The 16,678-nt window shown below is 40.7% G+C and overlaps 1 protein-coding gene across 1 annotated transcript; it reads right to left on the bottom strand.

Annotated features, from left to right (window-relative positions):
- Nucleotides 1-2,590: 2,590 nt before the first annotated feature.
- Nucleotides 2,591-16,678, bottom strand: LOC102384945 (serpin B6). The gene is made up of 7 exons (XM_006024956.3): nt 16,567-16,678; nt 14,520-14,697; nt 10,552-10,689; nt 9,124-9,241; nt 8,784-8,926; nt 4,975-5,142; nt 2,591-3,954 (listed from the first exon to the last, which is right to left on the bottom strand). Exons 2-7 carry the CDS (start codon nt 14,685-14,687, stop codon nt 3,550-3,552), a joined length of 1,140 nt encoding a protein of 379 aa, XP_006025018.1. The 5' UTR covers nt 14,688-14,697; nt 16,567-16,678; the 3' UTR covers nt 2,591-3,549.

A 16,678-nucleotide genomic window follows, 5' to 3' on the forward strand; every position in this document is an offset into this window, starting at 1 on the left:
AGAAAGACCACAACAGGTCAGAATATTTTTGACATTATGGATTCCTATTTAAAAATCGCTGGATTTATCTTGCAAATCACATGTAGGTGTTTGGACATCTTAGAGTGCTAATATTATGTTAAATTTAAAAACACCTCATTGCTCTTTAGTCTGTGTAATGTTAGTGGTCACCAGTGAGAGAACAGACCTAGTCCAATTAATTTTTAAAAACAGCAACTTTTTAGTACCAGCTGATATAAGTTTCAAGGACTTTGCAGTTTGCACAGCTGTTGAAAAGTTCTTGATGGGCTGCAACATTTTCTTCAGCTCAAAATAGAAAGGCAGAACAGGTGGAGAAGTCCAGATTAACTGCTGGGAATAGGACAGCTGGCATCAGGAATGTACTAGAATCTAAGGTATTTATTTCATTTTTTTTAATTACAGAAATTATGTGGAAGGGACAGCAAGGAACATTTTCATTTGAAAAAAGGAAGGAAAGAAAGAAAAAGGCCTTCTATCCTGGGACTAATAAATACATGCCTTCTTACCATGCTTACCTAACACAACCCAGTTACCTTTGCTTTGTCCATTTTGTAGACTGTATACCAGAGGTGGGCAAATTATGGCCCACCAGATCATTCTGTGTGACCCACGGGACCTCTCCAAAAAACAATTATTACTGGCCCATGGCTGCCCCCCTCACCCCTGAAAGCCAGTGGGAGGTGGGCTTTCAGAAGTTGTGCACCATTGGACTGGGCAGTTCCTGTGCCTCCACCTCCATGGGGCTCCCAGCACTCCAACTGGGAGCCTCATGTGGGTGGGGAGGGGAGATCCTTGCTTGCAGTGCTGGAAGCCCCACATGGAGGCACGGAGCCAGCCCAGCCCACTCTGGCCTGATGGCACATGTTCCCAGATGCAGTGGCAGGAGCCCCAGGAAGCCAGCCTAGCCAAATGGATAGCGTGCAGCTCCTGGAAGGATGATGGGTGGGAGAGGAAGGGGGAAAGGGTGGGGGAGAGAAATCATGACATTTATTCTCATTTCTGGTTCACCTTATACATCCCATCAAGCTAGGATGATTTTAGAAGCCAATGCTTAGTGCCTTTTGCTTCCTGGAATGTATATACAGAAGCATTTATCAGGGTCTCTCACTTCTTAGTTATGTAGCTTAAACTACACAGAAAATTGCTTCTTGCACCCTGAACTGGGCTCCCTGGTCCTTGTACATCTCCCAGCCATGTTCCTGGTATACCTAGTCACCCCTTTCTTCAAGGTGACCTTCCCTGGCCAAGTAGGAAGTGATTTTCGAGCCTGTAAGTCCCATTCATCTCTCAGCCCCACTCCACCTGCCATCCTCATTTCATCCTGTTGTTTCCCCCAACCCTTCCTCTATTACCTATCCGCATTTAACCTTTTCCCCTCTAATTTTAAAGCACCAAACCTTTATTTTCTTTCCTCTACCACTCTCCCTTCCCAACAAGAATTTGCATGAAGATTGGCATCACAGCCAATTTGGGCATCATCTAAATTTTTTATTTTGCAAAAATGTTATTGGAGTAAAACAAAACCCTTTAAACACACAGCTTGTAGCTACAAGCCTACGATACAGGCCCCCAGCCACCTCTTCTCTCCACCCAGACTTCTGTCAAGGCTTAGATTTTCCCTGCCACTTACTGGGTGCTAGTCAAGTTCAATGGCTATAGCACACCCAATGAAGCCACACAACTGAAATGAATACTGGCTGACAAAGTCCCCTCGACTACTGGGGGTGTGTGAAATGGACCATATTCAATTTGGATTCGGCCCGAATTGGGGAGAGTGATTTGATTAATTGATTTGGATCTCTGTCCCGTTTCAATTCAGACGAATCTAAATCTGAAGATTTGATGCTAATTCAGAGAATCGGTGATTCGGCCATAGACACAGCTTTAAAGGTTTTTTTTTTTTTAAACAGCTTGGCGATTGGCCATGGGGGGACTCCAGGTGCCCCCCCCCCCCCCCCCACGCGAGGGGGACCCCCGGGCGGGGGGGGGGGGGGGGGGGGGGGGGGTCAGTGTACTTCCCGGTGCACCTGGAAGTGGACCAGAAGTGTTTCCACTTCCGGGTCTACTGCCAAGCGTGCTGGGGACCCACCCCCCCATGCTCTTATGGGATGTTCCATCTGCCCCAGCATCACAGCATTCAAGAGCCACCTGGTACCTTGACTTATGTAGAAAAAACATTTATGTTTTTTCTCTCTGTGTCTATGTCCAAATCATCAAATCTTTCTGAATCGATTCAAAGAGTTTAAATGGTCTCCTGATTCGATTCGGATTCAGAGATTCGGCCACCGAATTGGGCCAAATCGAATCAGTGACTGAAGCTTCACACAGCCCTATTGACTCTGTTCTCGCATGCAGAATATAATCTGTTTGGCTCATAATCATAAGGGACTTGCCTATCCCAGCAGTCATACTGTGTCCCTCTCCTGCTAATACCATTTTCACTTTTGCTTTCCCAAAGGGATAGTGGGTGCCATACTGTTTGGGGAGTGTATAATATTCAATTGGTTGGGTCACGCTGTAGATGAAAAGCTGCACAGTTTATTAGTTAAAGAGAAGCAACAATGCCACATCATTTTGTATTAGTTCTTTATTTTTGGTTCAAGGAATATAAACATCACAAACTGCTGGATTAATAAGGACACTTCAGCTGCAGACTTTGGTAGTATCAGTCTTACAAACTGCTTAATTAAACATTTTTGTCTTTCTGCTTTGTCATATTAAAGATAGGAATATCAAAGCGCTTGTGATATAATGATAACATATCTTGTAAGGTTTTTTTCACATATTAAATATTAAGTAATTTTATGAGAATTCAAGAAACCAAATTAGATCAATACATGGTACACAAATTTGGGATGAAATCCTGGCTCCACTGACTTTTATAAGGAATTCTAGAATTGATATCAGTGGAGTCAGGATGTTGTCCCCAGTCAATGCTCAGCCATTCCCAAGTGCAGACACAACTGTTCATTTAATAAAATCTGTTATTTAGTCGCCAAAGTTCCTTTTGTTCTTTGGGGACAAAATTCAACATGCAGCAATTACTCTGGAAGGGAAGAGAGCAAAGAACAGTTGGAGGTCAATCAAAAGTCAAGCAAACAATTTTTTTTCTGCATCTTAGCAAGTGGCTTGTAAAATCTGTTTAGCAATCCCATGGATGAGAATCATATCTGTGAAAGTGTAATTTCTTATGAAAAAGGAAGTGAGCACTGGGCAAGGAAGTTCTGGCTAACTCAAATATTGCTAAAGGTGAAAGTACTCAGAACTTAGACACACAGAGAAAAAAAAAAAGAAAGGTATCTTCCAGGAAGCCATGAAAAGTCACCATTTTAGGTCCCCCAAGAGAACCTGTTAGTTAAAGCTATGATTGTATTTGCGTAGAATGCTGTAGAAAGTGGTCAAGGCACAGAGGTCAAGGCATTACGTAGTTAAAGCTCATTATGAATTTGAATCTTGCTGCACATGGCCAAAGCAGACCTTAAATAGTAGCAGCGATAATTTTACTGGGGTACCTGTTGCATCTCTCTCTTACGGGGAGCAAAATCTGCCAAAGAACAGAATGTTGGAAGTTTTGTTGTGGCGGATAAGGAAGAGGAAAGGATGATCTGCCGTGAACCGGGGTACAATCATTGCGCACCGCATCATGACTACAGCTGCAGTAGCAGCTGCTGCTTCAGTGCCTTCTTCATTCACTTCTACAAAGGACTTGTGAACCACCTGTGACAGATATAGGTCTTTGTTGCCTGCCATTCCAGATAAGTCTGCCTTGCTTGGGTCAAATGCATCAGGCATTCCCATGCTGCTCAGCAAAGTCTTCAGGTCATAATTCTCTTCTAGTTTAAATCTGGGTAAAGAAACTTCCACTTCTGTGTAGTCCATCATTTCTGGATTTATCCAGTCCATAAGTTTCTCATAGCTAAGTTCTCTTTCCAGCTAAGGAGAGGAAAAAAAACAAAAAACAAAACCCAGATGGGTGAAACACCATGAGTACTAAATGAAGTGAACAGTGACCACTGTTCATGCATCTGCACAGGAGAGATGAGCATCTTCCCCAGGGCTGTAGTTAAATGTTGCTGCTGAACTATGAAGCCAAAAGTAATGCTAAGCAAAAATTCATATTTGTTTTTAGATAGTCCAGGTGAGATTAAGGCCTCTTTGTGGTTTTCATGGTACACATCCATACTAAATAACAGTCCCTGGCCCCTACCTACCCTTACTATCTTATTAATGTTTACTCTATGAGAATAGTCCCATTTTATATATGGAAAACCTCAGACACAGATGAGCCAACACTTGGTTAAAGTCTATGGTAAAGCTAGGAATCAAACCCAGACCTCCTAAATCACAAACCACTGACTTAACCACAAAAATGCCCTTCTTGGCATCATGTTAGTGACAAGACTCCATTGACTTAACATGTAGCAGAGGTTGCAAATGTTAGTGCAACCCTGCTATTTAATCATCCTTTGGCAACCTTATCACAGTATGGCATGTATCTCTGGAATGGAGAGCATCTTTAAGACTGTCATGTGAAGCAGCCTTCAGACAGACTATTAGGTACTATGGGGGCACCTTCTTAAACCTGCAACAGTTTTAGAAAGGAAGATGTGTCAAACATTAAATAGTTTTTGTGAACACAGCAGTTACTCCACAAACCCCTTTGAAAAACTGCTTGCCATGTTCCATCTTTAGCCTGAATCCACGTGGCCCTCTTGTCAAGGTGTGTCTCTCTCTCTTCAGGAACTCTGTACATCATGTAGATTGAGACTTATTCAACTAGGACACAAGGTATTTGCATTGCAAAGCACAAAAATCATATCCCACTGCCTCCTTTGCTAAACCTGGTGATTTAGGAGACTGAGATTTGAATTAGAGGTTTCAATAGGACTTAACCAAACTCACTTCCCTAGCAAGATATTTCAGATGTGTTAGCATGTGGTAAAAGTGTCTTACCTTTTCCAAGCCAGTGGTTTCATCTTCAATGTTATCAGGAAGCAAAATGATCATACTCAGCTCATTATCAATATACGGGAGCTCCAGGATTTTGGTTTGGAAGTCTCTTATGCATGTCATGTTGAATTTAGCTTTCCTGAACATCATCTGCACTGTTTTGCTCTCATTCTAAAAATATACAAGTATGTCAATAAGTAATACAAAGCTAGTGTATTGGTACACAATAAGGAAAAGTGGGACATCATTTGAGATATTTAAAAACAAACTGGACAAAGAAGATTTTGTAGGGAAATGGTCATTGTTTTGACCTTTTGAAAAGGGGAGGGGGGAACCATTACTTTTATTAATTAAGAATGGGATTATATGAAATCTTTCTGTGGAATCTGCATTTAGGCAAGTGTGCATTCTTCTGTGTCCCTATGCTGTTTATTCTTGACAAATAAATCAATTTTATTGACCTGTTTTAGTACTTGCTTGAAATAGACAGGGAAGGTCTTATGTTTAGCCATTTCTTATTTAAGCCCTGCTGTCTCAGAAATATAAAGGTACTGTCTAAAATAGTGCCATGTTTACTGTTATAAGAACAACTAAATTCAAGTTCTGAGGTGATTAATGCCAAATACAATCACTTTTCCCTTCACTTACCTATTTTATTCTTTACTACTTCCTGCCATTTTCTTATGGTGCATAAACTCATATTAGCATGCTATTTCAATAAGAAGTCACCTCTGCATATAAGCCCCCTCCATGTTTTCAGGCTCAATTTTAGGAAAAAACCCGAACAAATTAAAAAATCCCACCCTTCTCCCAATATAACCTGGTCCTTGAATCAGAAGCCAAGGAAAGGACCTAAAAAGTTAAATACACCAAACATGCCAAACTAAAAACAAAGACAAATTTCATCCAAGACTCACCATACTGTCTTCAGCCTACAATTCCATGTCAAGCAAAATATTTTTAGTTAAACAGAACAGAAACTGTTTAGTTTAAATAATGCCAGGCCCTTATTGAAAAAGCAGAACTGAACTGTAGTTCAACATTCAGATTTCATATGACATACAGAACCAACACCCTGAATCCAAACTGCCCTAGTTTTAGGGCTTCAATATCCAATTTGATATTGGATAGGGGCAATCTGGGTCAACAAGCCACTGTGGCTTTTCTCAGCGTGAACTGAGCTCACCCCACTGAAGCAGATGACACTAAACGGCATGGTTAGCAAATCAGGCAGCATGGTCCGTAGGGTTATCTGGCTTTAGTCAGATCTCTTCGATTTAAGGATTGGTCAACCCTGCTGATAAAAATCAACTGAAATTTTCATGGGTATAGGTTGTAGCCATGTTGGTCTAAGGACATGGACAGACAATGTTCTTTGGGTAAATCTGATATCTTTTATTAGACCAATTCATAGTTGGAAAAATTCTTCTTTGCAAGCTTTCAGGTACAAACACCCTTCCTCAGCCTGAGATGCGTTCGTACCTGAAAGCTTGCAAAGAAGAATTTTTCCAACTATTTTAGTTGGTCTAATAAAAGATATTGGATTTACCCCAAGAACCTGGTCTGTAATTTTTATCGATCTCTTTGAGGGGGAAAAAAGAGCTGACAATCAAAACAATTTGCTAATTTATTCTTTCCCTCCCTGTCATTCAAGGAAAGATTTGGCCTAAAAGTTTAGAGCCCTTAACAACCCCCACCTTAAATTTAAGGATTGCTAAACAAGAGTTTGAATATTTGAGTTTAAAATGGCAAACATGGTCATATGTGAATGTTGCCAGTATTGTCCATCAAGACACCTATCAATGCAGGAAGAAGCGGGAGTGGAGAAAGAACAGTGCAACCACCTTTTCCTAATGATTTGACCAGGTCTTGGGAAAGGAACAGGAGAAAAAAAAATAACTCTTGGAGAAGATTAACAGTAGGAAACTGATGGAAAAGAGACAGGATGCTGATAAGACTGTTAATGTGTTAAAGGGCTGCCAGCAAGTTTAGGAAAGCATCAAAAGGAGACCGGATGCACACCATGCAGGGGTTATTTGACACCTAGCAGTCTTTCCTGCCCAGAGCAGGAGGGCTGGACTCAATTTCATGAGGTCCCTTCCAGCCCTAAACTTCCGTGAATTTGGGACTACCTGGCTGAAATCAACTCTTGACAATTCTTTAGTTCACCAGTGACAGGTTATCCAATATAGACTAAGGATAAAAAAGCAAGTCTTGCAAGGACTGAGGTCTGCAGATATCGCTAAATCTTGTAAAATGGGTTCCACAGTTGTGGGCTAGCTGTGTTCAACTCGCATGATTTGAGAGATGTACAGTACCTCAGGAACATACCACACACACACAAAAAAAAAAAAAAAGTTATAAAAAGAAAGATACTCTTAGGCACCACAAGCCAATTTCTCCTGTTTTGAAGATTTGGTTCATGATCTCATTGTGGCCTAATATTCGATGGAGAAGAACAGTAGAACCAAGCTGTCCAAATAAAGGGGGGGGGGAAGGAAGTCCTGTGCAATGTAACTTAAGGCTCTTTTCATAAAAAGCTTGGAAGTAAGGTTTGGCACTAATACCCTAAGGTACTTCACTTTACACATCAAAATGGCATTTTTTCAACTGTGTAACTGCCAGTTTTGGCACTTATGCAAAGTTCACATTTCTATTCCCTGTGCAACACTGATGTTTAAATATCCACACGAGTACTGAGTAAGCATGCACAGCAACCTGCACACTGCTTAGCAGAGTAATGAACCAAGGTGGACAATGCAATTCCTTCTACAAGAAAGTGCACCTTTGACAGCTTAAGAGGGAGTATCAGCATTCATTCTAGGAAAGAAGGCTCACAAAACAACCATGGGGGGCTCCACTTTCATGCAGTGTTTCTTGTTCTATAAATGAATTGAATTCTTAGAAGAGGGTCAAGTTGCCTGTCCCTGTTAATGTCACTTGGAGACAACTTCCTAACTATGGGTGATCTTCTGCAAAGAGTAGGGCTGGTCTGTCACCATGGTAATTGCTACTCTGGAGTAGCATACATATTATGCTTTCAGATGTGGGAATTTGCATGAAGCAGGATTAGTCAATAACAAGAAATTATTTTTTGATCTAAATTGCCTGGAGACCAAATACAGGAAATCTATTTTAAAGGAGAGTAGTCTCATTCTGATTAGAGACATTATATTTAAAATCTTTTCACTTTACAGTCAATAAGAGCCAAATTCTTTTCTCACTGGTGCAGTTCTAATGATTTCAGTGCAATTATTCCTTACTTATACAAGCAAGAGAATTAAAACCTACACAGACATTTATGCATACAAAATCCTTAGTACATTAATGAGATGTGAGGTTTACAACTACTGTTTGCAATTTTAGTTTGTAGCAAAAATGAGATAGAAATTCTGTACATAAAAAACCCAGCCTTTTTGGTTTCTAATGTTCTGGGTAAATGATTTCCAGCATTTCTGATCACTGAAAAATGTTGTGTACCAGCATTTTGTAGAATTCTTCAAATGTTCAACAGTTTAACTATCGACATTTTTTCTTCCAGAGATCATTATTGGCATTTATGTTTGGTAATTAAGTTCTGAGCTACCTCCCCCCAACTCCAAAAAGACAGGAAAGATGACAGAATGAAGGCAACAGAAAGGCCACGTTAAATTTAAATATTTATTAGAAAGCTTCCTGTCAAATGTGTTTATTAGGGAATAAAAAAGGAGATGGAATTGTAAAGATTGGTTAGGGGAGCCCTGACTCATTATATTTCTTTTTCTGAGTTAAGGGCAGTGCATCTTAATGATTTGTTCCCCCCAATCTCATACCTTGTTAATTTTAAATGGTTTTTCCATTGTGCGATCTTTGCAGAATTGGGTTTCCCAGTTGCCTTTGAAGTAGATGGCATTCACCAAAACTAGTTTGGTCAATGAATTAATAATTCCCTGAGCCAGCAGATCCTGGATTTTACCTTTAGGATACATTGAAAGAAGACTAGTTTTTAAACTGATAGACATGTAGCTAATCAACATCTGATACACAATCTTTTCTACCATCCATAAAGGAAGAAACTGTAGGAAACCATTTTTTTAATCCTTCCTATAACTTGCTATGTCCATTGCTTGTTATGCAAGCTTTGGCTGTCTAGGAGTTCTGCAAGTCACGCACCTTCAGTCTTTTTTTCTACCCAGGCATTTATATGTTTTCTGGAGTCTTCTGGAGCATTTGAGAAATCAAGCTGTTCCAATGCTGCATGGTAGAATTTCCGACAGGACTCTGTAAATGACTATGACAAACAATCAGATAATATCTTAACAGTATAATTTTCAGGTGAACAATTAAGGGATTCTTAAATTCACTGAGAGTATATTTCTTCCTCCATGCTATTCTTCAAAGTTTCATAAAATAGTTCTCTCTAACATAACTCAAATTATTTCTATGCCAGCCCTTCACTTTTGAAATTAGGTCTTTTGTCATTACATTTTCAGTTCGAGTATCTGCATTACTGAGATCAATAGAGTGGCATAGAGAATAAATATTTTGCTTCAGTGGGACAGCATAAAACTGTATAAACTCCTGTCTATGGAAGCATTTTTTGTAATTCTTCCAAATGTAGTCCTGGCTTAGGTCAGGTGAAACCCAGGATGACTACTTCAAAGTGTTTTTTTACGGTATATCTGGCCTATAACCATCTATTCTTCAGGTGCAATCCTTTTAAACAGAAAAAGCCTTATGAAAGGCCTGCTGTGCAAGTACCATCAGGTCAGTTGTCCTATGGCTAGATCAAAAACATACTTTGTCTTTCCAGTTTACATACTAAGTTCTTCTGTTTTAGCAACTAAACGCTAAAATTATGCCAAATTAAAAATTTACAGTAACTAAATAATTAAACTTTGAAGAAACTTGTGATCCGAGTTCATGCCTACCAAAATGCCCATTAGTAAATAAGTTACTATACACTTGGGAAGCTGGTGGGATGAGTCTTGATGAAAAACAAATATTGTTACATCTTTAGAGATTTTCAAAGGACTTCTTAATTTTCTGGGCACAAAAAAACAGAGTAACATTTGTTCAGAAACATGCCTCTGATTCTCATGTTAAAAGGGGAACCTATATAACAGAGTCCACATCATTTTTAGGTAAGCCTTCAAAAACTTTTCAGTCCCTCTTCTGTCTTGCTAAAAACTGCATGCCCTTGATGAGCCTCCTGAGTGAGACAAGTTAAGTAAAATAATCCTACAACTACAAAATACTTCTTATAACCCACAACAATATCCATTTCCCTATTTAATCCTTCTCAGCCACCAACTAGGAAAAAGCCTTCAATCCAGAACCCAGGCCAAAAATATAACAAATATTAATGGAATCCTGAATAACTGGACTCTTTCACCAAAAACACTTTGCTCCAGGTCTGAAGAGTTCAGATCTATGCATTACCAAACAGAGACACCTCAGATGAACTGAAATGTCAGGATTATGTTTGGAGACAGTTTTCATTTTTAGCAAACCAAACAGTAGCACCTTTATTTGCACTCAGAAGCAGAAGGATAGCATGTACCTAATAGTACAAGACCCACAAAATGAATATTTACTTACTGCAAGAAATTCATGCGTCTTTTCTGCATAGAGCTGGTTGGCAGTTCTAAGTATGTACTTAGTGCCTGGTTTGTTAATTTCTGAGACAAGTGGCTGGTAACTCTTGTGAATATCCTCTGCTTTGCTTAAACAAAGCACCTAGAGAAAGAGAGAGATTTGTATTTGGAAAGGCTCATAAGTTAATCGGCACTACTTTACCTAGAAGGCAATATAATCCTTTCACCAATGTAAGAGATGAAAGTTGTAGTTTGAACATTCAAGGAAGCCCTATACAAGAGAGAAGCTTTCCCAGTAAGGGAAAGAAAACACTATTAAAAGCATTATACAGTCGGTCACGGTGAAGGGTTAGCAACACGAGGGCTCGGCTCACTCAGAGGGAGTTTGTGCACTTTCAGGCAATAAAACCAAACATTTCTGGACAGTTTAAAGAGAAGTCATTTCTGCAACCTCCGTGGACACTTAATGCAGCCCCAATGCTGTGGGTTTGAATAAATGCACCAAGTATAAACCTGAATAGCTTTTACTTGCTATCATTCAGGTGACTAAACCAACCGATATGGGGATCAGTGCAAGGGCACAAAGATCTTAAGGCTTCCAAAATGATGCATTTTCTATCTACATGATTCCAATCAAAGTTGCCCACACTTAGTCATATAGACACATTCTTCTGTTCATGCAGATACTACCCAAATTATCAATCAGGCTCTAAACCAGTGCTGTCCAACTGGCAGCCAAAGGGCAGCATGCAGCCCAGGAGAGATTAATTTGCAGCCCCTGGACTCCCACTCAGCCGCCACTCCTCCCATTGCTCTGGCTGCAGTAGTAGCCCGGAACTACAGGCTCCACGTCCTCCACGAGCTTCTGCTTCCTGCCTGTGCCCCAGAGGGTGGGGCAGTGCCATGTGGCACAACCCACAACACTCAGGGAACCCAGAGCTCAGGGAGCTGAAGGTGGAGCTGGGATGACTACAGTGCACTACAGTGTAGCATGGGATCTCACAGCTGCAGCTGAGGGTGCGGTGCCTGCACATGGGATGCAGCACCAACAGGGCGCACGACCCTACCCCCATGGTGTAGCTCATGGCCACTTAGAAGTTTGGCAGTCCTGCTCCAAACAGGAGTCTTCTGGTAACTTAATTCTTTCCACATTACACACATACATACATCATTCATTTATTATATTCTAGAGCATCTTGTCCAACACCAAATCAGCCAGGCACAGAGTAATTGGTTCTTGTTTTTAAGGCAACTCTCGGGTAGTTATTACATTCCAAGGTGGACTTTATTAGGTACTACTTGGTTCAGCAATTCAGGGTCTGTGAGTGCTTGCTGCAGCAATTCAGCTATCATCTCTGTTTTAGGAATTTTCCACTGCTCTAATTAGGCCCCAGCTTCCAGTTTAACCAAGTGTCATAGGCTTGAAAATTATCCTGTTTCCAAAAAGAAACTCAGAATATTTTTTTTATATCCATACCAAGCATGTCACCACATCCAATTAAAAAAAGAGAGACAAATGTAAAAAGACAATGTAAATTTTCCATGAGACAGACATAAACAAGGACAGTGACATCCTGCAGGAGAAAAGAAGAAAGGTGCTTATTTTATATATAATGTGGAGGACAAACATCCCTTATTTTTTTACTCTGTAATCATAATTGTTACTTACCAAAACTAGTAGGTTAATTTCTTTTTAACCATGATATTTATTTACATTATGCCTGTAAGCAGTCATTCACCTAGAGCTTCCAGCTTCATTTTACAACCTAGCCTACAATTAACTATTACCATAGGGCTCTACTATTGTCCTTGCTTCTTTCAAAGAGGGTCAGAGTCTCAGCCTTCTAAAAGCAACTTTTTGTAACATTATTTCATATTTGCTTTGTTCCATCCCCAAGTCCGTCTTCTCCTTAATAAAAAGGAGCAGCTGATATTGCAATAAATTAGCAAGAAGTCTCTTGGGAATATATTCAAGAATAGCTCTGGCTGTCATTTCATCTTAGACAACTGCACTGAAGTACTGTAAAATTAATACTCCAGAATATTTTTTTTCTGACGCCTCCCTTTTTTTAACACAATCGGAATTTAATAGAACAGAACTCATTAGCAATTTTCCTAGTATTAAACATTTTAGTGAATGAAAACATCCTGAAGAGGCTTTTCAAAGGGAAAAAACAGCTTATTGCACTGGGATGTAGTAGACTGCCAAAATAGTCAAAACAGTCAAAGACCTAAGGAGGCTTCCGAAAGAGCCATTTTTATCAACAAGGGAGATGGACAGATCAGTGGTGAAATGACCTTCACAAGACATTTAATCACCCAATTCAATCAAATGTAGTCTGTGACAGGACATAATACCACTGGCAAGGTTTCAAACTAACGTGATTTAGATCAGGTACCCTGCATGTCTATGCTTTCAAGTGAGGTGTCAATCTGAGGCGAGTCCCACAAAGTGTAAGGAAGAATTTCAGATATATAGCAGTATTAAAAAAGCAGAGTGCCTTTGTGTTTATTATTATTTGGAATCAATACTTAAAGTTCAAATGCAGCTCGACTTCAAGTAATCTTGTGAATAAAGTTATTTTTCCACATATCCATTCAAATACTTGGTTTCCTTAAACAAATACATTACAAAAAGACTGATGTGAACACCACCATTTTAACAGAGCTGCTGTGTAGGATGCTATTTTCAAGAAGAGATTTTTTTCCAAAGGAGTTAAAGAATGTTCCCACCCACTACGAGAGTAGGAAAATTTTACTACAAGGACATGTAAAGTTCAGCAAAACCTGCAAGCATGGTAGCAATTGAATCATTGCACAAAATACAATGAGCATCAGTTCTAAGGAATTAAGGTGGGGTTAAATCCTAAGGAATTCAGGTGGGGTTAAAATGCACATTATAGAAGGTGAAAGTTTAGACACGTTCCCAGAAGCCAAGTATTGAATAGTGCTGTAGTTGGAGAGCCTGAATCTAATTTCTAAATTCATAAGCTGCTTGCACACGTTACAACAAAAAACAAAAAGCACCTTACAAGAAGCAGCATTGCATTATTTCAGCCCAGCTCTGCAGCATCTCTACAGTTCAGGCACTTCCGCGGGGCTTTTAGCTAAAGCTGATTCAATCAGCTATTAGATAACACTGCCAAAAAAGCCCCGCTGAAGTGCTCTGTAAAGACACTGGGCGAGCTGGGTCCAAATAAAGTGCTGCCTTTTTTTTTTTTTAACCTCTGCAAGCAGCCATAATTTTTATGTCAGAAAACCTATAGGGACTATGTTAACCCCACTCTCCGCCCCCCACCCCCATTAAGAGAATCCCAAAATGTAAAAAGTACCTGAGGCATGGTTTACATTGCACATACCTACAATACCAAATTCCCTCTCTCTAATAGCCTTTTGTAGAGAGATTGACCTTATCCCTGACCGCAACTGATCCTGCTACTTTCAAGTATGCCTGTCTTTTCCATGTCTTATTACTTCTAAGTCTTGAATTCTGCCTGCATCTTTGCTGGACTGCTCAGCTGAATTTTGGAGCTCCATACTTGGCTCCCTGCTCTTCTTGCTTTAGGCCCTCTTTTTTTCTAGAGCACTAGATCAAGATTTGCCATTACATTTTTAGTAATCCACCCAAAATTTGCAGAAACAAGTAGTTTTTTTTATTTGTTCACCTTAACATCTTAAAAAGGGATGGATTTCCAGAAAATGCTATGCCCATTTACATTTCTGGATTATTGGTGCAATTTGATACCAAGATGAAGAGAATATCCAAAGGACTAAGCTGAAGAGAATATCCAATTCAGCTAGAGAGCTCTTTTCTACAAGGTATTGCTTATGAGATACAAAATGCAGAATTCTGAATACAGGGACACTAGGATGACAACAAGAGCTTTATGCAAGTACAGAGCACACAGAGGATCTGCTGCTCAGATTCAAATACAAACATCTGTTTAGTGTTTCAAGTTCTTCCAAACATACCTGTTTCATCTGGGCTGCAGTGTTACCTTTTGTACCCAGAAAAACCATTGACAAGGCTGAGGAAACACTAAAGGGAGAAAAGAATACGTTCTTTGTGCTGGCATTTTCACTCAGCTTTGTGAAGAGACTGAGTGCAAAAGAAGTACTAGCTGCACTGAGGGTATCCATAGTTCAGAACCTGTAAGAAAATACAAAAAAAGGCTTGATTTTGCTTTAATCCAAACTGCAAAACATGATTATTTGAATCTGTACTTTATATGAACACCCTTACCCACTCCTTTGCAGGCAGACTGAGTCATGTCAGCTGTTGTCAGGGAGTTTCTGGAGTCCTCAAAGAAGGTAAGGCTCCCCAGCACTGCCACTGATCTTGGCACCAGCACCCCCACTCCAGTGCAAGCACTAGCCCCCATTCCTCTCTTCCCAGCTCCAGCAGGGGTTACCTCTGTGCAAGAAGGGAGGGACATGCCCACTGCAGCTGTTGGCCCAAACTGAGCCAGAGGCAGGGAAAGTCCCAAAACTGCTCCTGCCCCACTTAGGCTGAGGGCTGCAGGGAGTGCCAGGCCAGCACAATGGCTTGGTTTACTTCCTGTCCCTCCCTCTCCTCCTTCCCTTGCTGGCCTGGCTGCTTCAACTGTGACTAGCAGCGGTGCAGACTGCCAGACAGGACTAGGGTTGGCATGTCAGCAAGTGATCCCAGGCTCCCCCAGCACTGGCAAGTAAGGCGCAACTGGAATCTAATGTCTGCACATATGGCGTGACAGGAGGTGCAATTGTTGGGACTGTGGATCAGGTCCCTGTAGAGGAATGTCTATCAACAGCCAAGTTTATTTTTAAAGGTAACACACACCGTAAAATGAAATATTTCATCTGACCCAAAACAGCCCTATTTTTATCAGTTCAGTTGCAGAGCTGAGAAGAACGTTATTTAGACAGCACTAGCCAGGATACATGGTTTAAGTTCCCTGCCCTTCCTGGGAAGAGATACCTCAAAGATTTCCTGTGCAGGATTGGGCAAGGTATTTAGCCACAACTAAGCCGCAACTAAGTTTGGTTAGGGGCCTGGTCCTGACAGTGGACTCTCCAACCCGAGTCAGGCACCAAGGCTATGTATACAATTCATCTGGAAAGTTGGGAGTTTCAGAGTGAGATCTATTAATGCACTGAGGTAGGAGTCCAAAGAAAATGTTGAGGATGTGTTAAAAGCCTTGGAAAGGGGGAGAACTTAGGTGTCTTACTAGTCAGTATCTTCCTTTGCTCAGGATTCATAACCCTGAACCCCACCCCCTTCTGCAGGTATCTACTCAAGCTGGTTCATTCAAAAGCTGAGCAAGGTGTGGGCCATTACTTCCTTTCAAAATGGAGGAGGTGGTGCCCCCTTATCCACTAGCTCAGCAAATACAACTTCTTTTCCTGAGGGGTTCAAACACACATCTTCTGCCTCAAAGCTGTGCTTAACCTATAGTCTGCTGCTTAGTTTGGGGTGGGGGGCACTCTCTACCCCTCCAATTGAAAAACTTCCACTTTGCAGAAGAGAATTAAAAGATGCACCTAGTCAGAGGAGGACAAAGCAAGAGGAGAGGGGAATTAAGCCCAAGTGCCCTACATCCTGGGGAAATTTTCTGACCACTGAGCAGGTCAGTAGAAGGGGAGCCCTACCTCCTCTCACAGTGTTCTTAAAGAAGCAAATCCTACTTTAAGCATCCAAGTCCTTTGGTGGATCTAATGCTTAGTATCTGTTTTGCAGGTTCACATCTGCAAAATGGCAAGAGTAGGTTTGACCTACCTCACAGGGGTACTGAAGAATACATTAAAGGTTTTGACAATTTTGCAGGCTCTGGTGATGGAGCCATTAAGACTTCACAGGTGGAAAAGAACATCATCTCACACACTTACAAATACCTTTTAAGACCCAAAAGATGCTGCTGTACCTTGTTCGTAATTGCTTTCATTTTGAAAGAAATCTTTCCCTTGAGTACACCAAGAAAACTGCTTACATGTCTAAGAAGAGAAAGTTTAGTTATGAACAGGCAGAAGTACGAATTCTCACCTTATATAAATAGCTCTGTATAAGCTGCGTGTATCTTCAGCTCACTTGTGTTCACACAAGATGTGTTGCATACAAGCCTGCGTGCCAGGGAGTCTAACAGAAGTCAGCAGGA

The sequence above is a fragment of the Alligator sinensis genome, unplaced genomic scaffold (assembly GCF_000455745.1).
Source record: "Alligator sinensis unplaced genomic scaffold, ASM45574v1 scaffold342_1, whole genome shotgun sequence".
Taxonomy (NCBI): Eukaryota; Metazoa; Chordata; order Crocodylia; family Alligatoridae; genus Alligator; species Alligator sinensis.